The sequence below is a fragment of the Petaurus breviceps genome, unplaced genomic scaffold (genome assembly GCF_028583685.1).
Source record: "Petaurus breviceps papuanus isolate PSGF00001 unplaced genomic scaffold, PetGlider_PUasm1.0 188, whole genome shotgun sequence".
NCBI classification, from domain to species: Eukaryota; Metazoa; Chordata; class Mammalia; order Diprotodontia; family Petauridae; genus Petaurus; species Petaurus breviceps.
In genome coordinates this window covers 21,480,101-21,487,380 of record NW_027185804.1, presented here as the reverse complement: position 1 = coordinate 21,487,380, position 7,280 = coordinate 21,480,101, and the positions used below count along the sequence as shown (strand labels likewise).

General features: G+C 47.4%; 1 protein-coding gene across 1 annotated transcript in view; it reads left to right on the top strand.

Annotated features, from left to right (window-relative positions):
- Positions 1 to 1,309: 1,309 nt before the first annotated feature.
- PAX6 (paired box 6) overlaps positions 1,310 to 7,280 on the top strand; it is a 24,463-nt gene continuing 18,492 nt past the window's right edge. The window contains 5 exon segments of the mRNA XM_069090902.1: positions 1,310 to 1,319; positions 5,576 to 5,715; positions 5,717 to 5,779; positions 6,490 to 6,531; positions 6,626 to 6,841. Coding sequence (XP_068947003.1) covers positions 1,310 to 1,319; positions 5,576 to 5,715; positions 5,717 to 5,779; positions 6,490 to 6,531; positions 6,626 to 6,841 — 471 coding nt within the window.

Genomic DNA, 7,280 nt, shown 5'->3' with positions numbered 1-7,280 from the left:
CGCCTCCCGGCTGATGGGAAGTTAGGCAGTTCCCAAGGCCTAGGCCCTGGCCTGGCTGGTTGGCAACCTCGCCCAGACATCCCCTTCAAAAAGCAAACAGGTATTATCCCCTTTTCCCTTTCCTCCGTCCCTTTCCTTCCTCCTCCTTCTCTTCCTCCCCCCTCTCTCAGTTCTCCAGCTCTTCTTTTCCCTCCTCTCCTCTCTATATCTTTTTGACTCCTCTTTCTTTTTCATCTTCCTCTTCTCATTTCTCCATTTCATTTCTCCCTCCTGTTCTTTTTCATCTTCTGCCTTTCTTTTCCTATCTTTTCTCTTTCACTCTTCCTTCTCTCTTTTCTCCTGCTCTTCTTTTCCCTCTTCTTCTTCTCTTTTCTTCAGCTCACCTCTTTCCTTTTCCTCCCCTTCCTCCTCTCTTTACTTTTGGTCTTCTTTCCTTCCTCCTCTCTTTTCTTATTTCTAATTTGATTTCTCCTCCACTTACTCCTCCTCTTTTTTTCCTCCTTATCTGTCTTCCTTCATAGCATTTTAAAAGTATTTCCTGAGTTTTTAACTCCTTTTTAGAAGGAGCTTCTTCTTCAGTCCCAAGACCTTTGTGTGCGTGCTGGATGGGGAGGGGGAGAGGAAAGAACTTGGGTTTGGGGTTTCATTGCTGGATGGTTGTTCTGCAAATGCTTCAGTCAAACCTTAGATTTTAGCTTGTCTCTTTGTGAGGTAGACCTTTGAGAACTTGGCTCAATGACACTTTGAAATATACTTGTTTTTTTTCTTTCATCTTCGCCTTAGGGGGAAGACTTTAACTAGGGACGAGCAGATGTGTGAGTCCTCACATTGTAAGCGAGGACAGTCATCCCAGATCTCAGGCAAGTTTGGGGATGGAAGGATTCCTTGTTTTAAGATTTTAAAAAGACTAGAAGAAGGTGGGGAGAAGGGAGAAGATAAATTGCTCGTGCAGAAAGCTTCATAAAAAAAAAAACCCTACAACCAAATGCATGATGCCAACTGACCAAAGGGTTAAATGCTCTGAAGAATTGGGAAAGATTGCGATTGTTTTATTTCTAAGGGGAAAAAAATTAAGAGGACTAAATATGCATGAACTGGAGAGTTTATATTGATGAACTTCATTTTTCGACATGTGGTCATAACTATAAATTTATTAGGAGAGGCTATATCTCCCGCTCTCTGCAAGACGTATTTCCATTAGCGCTAAGCTAGGCCTGCCCTGAGTCTTGCAACTCCTGATTAATGCTTGTTTTATTGCTAATAGAGCCCTATATCCGAGCCACGTGGGATCCCGCTGCCTCAAGCCACCATGCAGAACAGTAAGTGTTTCTGGTCTTTCTTTGCGGACTTCGGGAACCGCCTCAGGAGCATAGGGGATCCGGATTGGAGGGGAGCGTAGGACCCGGGTGGTGGTAAAAAGAAATAGAAGGCCTGAAGGAGCCTGACCAGACCGGCCTGTGGGCTGCTGGGCCCCTGCTGCCGTCTCAGTACTACTGGCTGAAAATTAACATTTCGTTTTTGGTGGTGATGGTGGTGGAGGGGGAGGGGGGGGTTGTTGATTTGTGGGGTTTTTCGGTTTTGTTTTGTTTGGGGTTTGTTTGTTTTTGTTTTTTTGGAGGGCGAACTCTCAGCTTCTGGTAAAACAGCCTGGGCGGTCAAAAATTGCTGTCCAAGGTTCGCTGAAACGGTTATCTACTAACGAACTAACCCTAAAACCCGTTTGAAAACTGCCTCACTACTAAACCCTACCCAGTCGTAAACTCTAGACTGAGTGGGGCTGGGAGGATTTGGGCAGGCTTCTCCAGGTTGCTGGAAGACAGGGGATTCTCTGGGGTGCCACACTCGTACTTTCCTCAACCCTCTGGGCTTGGTGTCATCTTCTGGCAATCCCAGGAGATTTGCAAGGGAAGAGAAAGAGGGCATTTCAGACCTCACACAGGGGTTACGCGAAGCAATGAAGGTGCTCAACTCTTTCACAGGGGGCAGTTGGCTCCCCTGCCCCGAGTGGACCAGGAGGACAATACTGGGGGGTAGTGACTGACCCTCATGGAGATCAGTAAGTAAGGTTTTCTGGTTCTAGAAAAGAGGCAGTTTTCTATATTTCAGTGTGGACAAGTTGGGCACCAGGCTAGGGTTGCTGAGGTCCCAGTATTACATGTATTAGATTCCCAAATGTATAATAAACTCGGAGAGGGTTCTCCACCCCCAATCTTCTCTCCCTTCGCTTCCAGGCCCTCTTGCTGCTATGGGAGGGAAGTTTTGGGGACTCGATTTCCCGTTGTAAACGCCCGGCAAGTGTCTGGCGAGAAGAAGGCAGGCTTGCCAGGAACCGAGAGACTCTAAATCGGCAGTCCAAACTGCACTCAGGCCATGTTCAGAATAGATCCAGAATGGGATAAGCTACGGCTCTAGGTTCAGGACAGCGGAGCTAACGGACTGGAGGAGAGTCTGAGAAACTGGCAAGAGCCTACCTTTCCCTATTCTGCCTTTTGACCCATCCTGATCCGTTCTGTCCAGTCTTGAACGCCTGTGGACTTCCCCAGCGAGTTTCCCTCCAGCTTCAGTCTGGATTCTGTTCAGAGGACCTTCTATTCCACCCTCTTCTTTTTCCCCCGAGCTCTGAGTCTCCCTTGATAGTGTTTTAAGGCTGCTGAGGCCCGTGGGAGGGAGTTGTAATTAAGGGGCGAGAAGAGTCCCCAAGTCGCCGCGGAGGACCTAGGCACGCAGAGGGCCTGGTGCCTGGGATCTGGTTGGGGCGTGCTAGGGCTTGGGCAAAAGATGGGACCCGAACCCGGGAGGCCCCCGTGCTTTGGTTCAGTGAGGCCTCACTGTCTTCCTCCACCCGCGCCTTCCTGCTTCGTTCTTTCGCTTCTTACCCTTGTTCCTGACTACTCTTGGCCTTGATGTGGCGAGGGGAGTTTATGTTAATAGCAGATGCCTTCGCACGGCCCCAGTGTCAGCTCACCCCGCGCCGCTGGGGCTTCCTGGGCGCGACCGTGAGCAGCCCCGACTTGGCCGCGGGGTCGCGGGCGGGCTGACCGGGCTTTGTGCGCCTCGCTCCTGGGTGTGTGCTAGGCGCGGAGCCGCCAAATTGACACCATATGTTTTCCTATTAGATGCCTCGCAATAGAATACAAGGCGCATAATCATCGCCACTGGGAGAGAGCTACACTCCTCCCCAGGGAAATGATACAATGATTAAGGCTTAACCTCTTAAGGGGAACCTGGAGCCCGGCTTTCTTAGATGCCATTTCGAAGCGGGGAGAGGCGCCCTGACCCCATAGACTTCCCAGGACCCATCCTGGGAAAGCACCTCAGATCCAGTGGATCACTTTGGGGGAGACGATGGGGTGGCCTCTCCTGCAAGAAGTGGCATCTTTCCCTTTCTACTTGCCTTGGGCTCTGTCTGTCTCTGTCTCTTCTCCCCTTCCTTCTTTCCTTTACTCATGCTACATCTTTAGCTCTCGTTTTTCGGGGGGGGGGTGGAGATTTGATGTACCGGGGACCAGGGTCCCAACACCTCGAGAAGGGTTTAGTGAGCGCCCTCCTTAGATAAATTAGTTCTGGGAGCAGAGAACAGCCCGGAAGGGGGAGAGGGGAGGGCAGCAAAGACAAAATCTAATGCTCCTCTTTAGGCCCGGACTGGGTGTAACATTGCAGATTGCTCTAGTGCTGGGCCCAACTGACTCTACGTTCAAACACCCCAACTGCACGTCACTTCGCATCGAGTGAGTGGCGAGCGCACCCCCTCGGTTATGTCCACGAAGAGCCCGTGGCTACCCTTAGAACGCGGCTCCCCTGGAAGGCGAAAGCAGTAGAGTCCCATCTCGTCTGAGTGATATCCAAATAGGGACAGAAAGGGTCGTTTTATCATGGTACTATTTGTCGTGACGATGCAATTTCCAGGAGCGGAGCACTGTCATAAAGTGACAGGTCTGCCACAAGTGCTCCGACTGATCTTTTCAATTAGCCTTCCATGCATGATCCGGAGCGACTTCCGCCTATTTCCAGAAATTAAGCTCAAACTTGACGTGCAGCTAGTTTTATTTTAAAGACAAATGTCAGAGAGGCTCATCATATTTTCCCCCCTCTTCTATATTTAGAGCTTATTTATTGCTAAGAAGCCCAGGCTCCTGGAGTCCATTTATCAGGAGGCTCCAAAGAGAGGAGAGGAGAGCAGGGGAGGAGAGCAGAGGAGAGGAGAGGAGAAAAGAAGAGAGACAGAGTTTCTCCTAGAAAGGCTTCTCTGTAGAGTCTGGGCTCCAGGTTGGAGATTTTAAGGAGGTTGCAAATGCGATTTGCTGTTTTGGGGTGCCGAGGGTTTCCTGGGGAATAAGAGAAGGAGATAGGAAGCCACTACATTTCTCCAGATCAGAAAGTGGAGTTGAGGCTACAGAAGGAAGAAAGAAGGGGATGGATGTGTGTGTTATTGGACTATGAGGGAGCAGCTAAAAGGAGTGGGGAGGGTACTTTTCGTGATCATTTTTCCTTTTATTGCCTTTCTTTTTCTCTTTTTGATTTTTTCTTTCTATCCTCTGCTTTTGGGACAGCTGTAACGATGGGCACCTCAGCAGCAGCTGAAGTGTCAGCTACAAACTAAGCAGTTTCTCATTCCCTGCACACGTTTCGGTTCTCGCACCTCTTGGGGGGGGGGGGGGTTGGTGGAGAGCTAGGGATTTGAACAACTCTGTCCTTGGTCAGTTATGGTTTTGATCCTGTGTCTCGGCTTCAGGGTAGGAACTGAGAAGGAATGGCCGATCGGTGGATGTAGATTGGATATAGGTGGCTGTAGGCTGTAGGTTAGAAAGACAAGGTGGTAATCTGGAAAAAAAAATCCTCTCCTCTCGTCTCCTCTCCTCTCCTCTCGTCTCCTCTCCTCTCCTCTCCTCTCCTCTCCTCTCCTCTCCTCTCCTCTTCTCTCTTCTCTTCTCTTCTCTCTCTATATTAAAAAAAAGAAACGTGACCTCCCCTCACATACTTGGAATATTACGTTGAATTTCATTGACTGAAAACTTCTAGACAGGGAGGATCGGAGGGAGTTTATTATTTTGTCATTGAATGTTCAGTCTTCGGGAATCCAGAGATGAATGGACCATCCAATCTTAAAATTAGGAATCAGAATCTGGAGAACAGTTGCCAGGGACGTTTATCTGTGCTTGGGGTTTTGAAGTTTGATGGGGGAGTGAAGTGGGAAGAAGGTTCAGACTTGTTCCTTTGACTGTCTCCGACTTTCTGGGCTAAAAAATGCCACTGATAAATGGGAATTGTATTTCTGAGAGCCCAGACGAAGCTGCAAAGGAAGGTTTGATAGGACTGGGGTATTTGCTATTGGATGCATGGTTGTGTTGGATGTGATGGAAGAATGCATTTTTCTGTTGTCCTTAATCAATAGCAGCAACCTGATGGTTGAGGTTGTCATGGATCCGCAGGTAGCTGAGGATGTTATTTTTTTTTTGTTGTTCCCCCCCTTTCCCTTCCTCTCTCTCCCTCTCTCCCTCCCTCCCTCTCTCCCTCTCTTCCTTTCTCCCCTTCCTTGTCCCTGTCCCTCTTTCTTTCTCTGCTTTCTTTCTCCTAGGTCACAGTGGAGTGAATCAGCTCGGTGGTGTATTTGTCAACGGGCGGCCACTGCCGGATTCCACCCGCCAGAAGATCGTGGAACTAGCTCACAGCGGGGCCCGGCCGTGTGACATTTCCCGAATTCTGCAGGTGATCCTCGGCTACGCCTCCCCACTTGCTTCCAAAGGCCACCGCTCTGAACGCACTCTCTCCATCTTTTACCGTAAAAGCTTTAATTACGGACCCCTGCCCCTGCTCCCTGTACCCCACCCTGCCCCCACCCCCCTTTCCTGTCTCCCTCACCCATCCTACCCCGACTACCTTTTCAACCTGGGTCAGTTACATACAATTATTCATCTGCTTAAAAAAAATCTTTACTTTTTTTTTTTTAATATTCCATCTATTTTCATTTGGTAAAAGGATTTATTCTCGTTACAGTTAGTGAACTGTAATAGACGGAATTATATAAACTGACATCATTTCAGTTGTTCCCTATATTCACTTAGGATTCCGAAAACCCCGTGTGCCCTTGACTTTACTTATTATTTAGGAAACATAGATTTATTAAATTATAAAGACAAAGCTGCTTGGCCCCCTATCCCGTTATCCCTCCTGGGCACGTTCAGTATGGAAACCACAATAATCAATTTTCAGTTTATTTCCCCTTTTTGCCATTAACAAATAAACATATTGATTGTAAGCAGACAGTCAAAGACGATTAATTTAGTTTTTGTTCATCTTCAGGCAGGGATGAATAGAATAGTTTTGTTTTTGTTTTTTAAGAACCTTTTAAAATTGGTTTTTTAAAATTCCAGATGTTTTAAAGTATCATCACATTTGTAGTGTTTAGGGGCCACAAATGTAATTTTAAGAAAAAAAAAACCTCTCTAAAGTAAGTTCTCATACCATTGAAGGTATATTTTTGTGTTATAGACCCATGCAGATGCAAAAGTCCAAGTGCTGGACAATCAAAACGTAAGCTTGTCCTTGTTTAATGCATACTTAAACAATTTTATTTTTGTCTTGAAATTATTAATAATGTGGTTTTCTGTCCGCTTCCCCTATGCAGGTATCCAATGGATGTGTGAGTAAGATTCTGGGCAGGTATTACGAGACCGGTTCCATCAGGCCCAGAGCCATCGGAGGTAGCAAACCCAGGGTAGCGACTCCCGAAGTTGTCAGCAAAATAGCCCAGTATAAGCGAGAGTGCCCATCCATCTTTGCTTGGGAAATCCGAGACAGATTACTGTCAGAGGGGGTCTGTACCAACGACAACATACCCAGCGTAAGTTCATGAGAATACTGAAGCAACATCTTGGCCCTCATTCCTCTGTGTGTCTCCCTCCCTCTCTTCCTTCTTCCATCTCTTCTTCCTTCCTTTTCTCTTCTCTCCATCTCTCCCTTCTTCCTTTCATCCTTCCTTCTTTCTTTCCTTTTCTACTTCCTTCTTTCCTCTTTCCTCTCACTTCCCTCCTAATTTCCTTTAAATTCTGCCTTTTTCATCTCTCTCTTCTCTCCTCTCCTCCCCCCATTCTCTTCTTTTCTCTTTCCTTTCTCCCTTTCCTTTTTCCTACCTTTTCCTCTTCCCTTCTTTCCTCTTCCCTTCCCTTCTTTTCCCTTTCCTCCTCCACCTTTTCTTCTTCTTCTTCTTCTTCTTCTTCTTCTTCTTCTTCTTCTTCTTCTTCTTCTTCTTCTTCTTCTTCTTCTTCTTCTTCTTCTTCTTC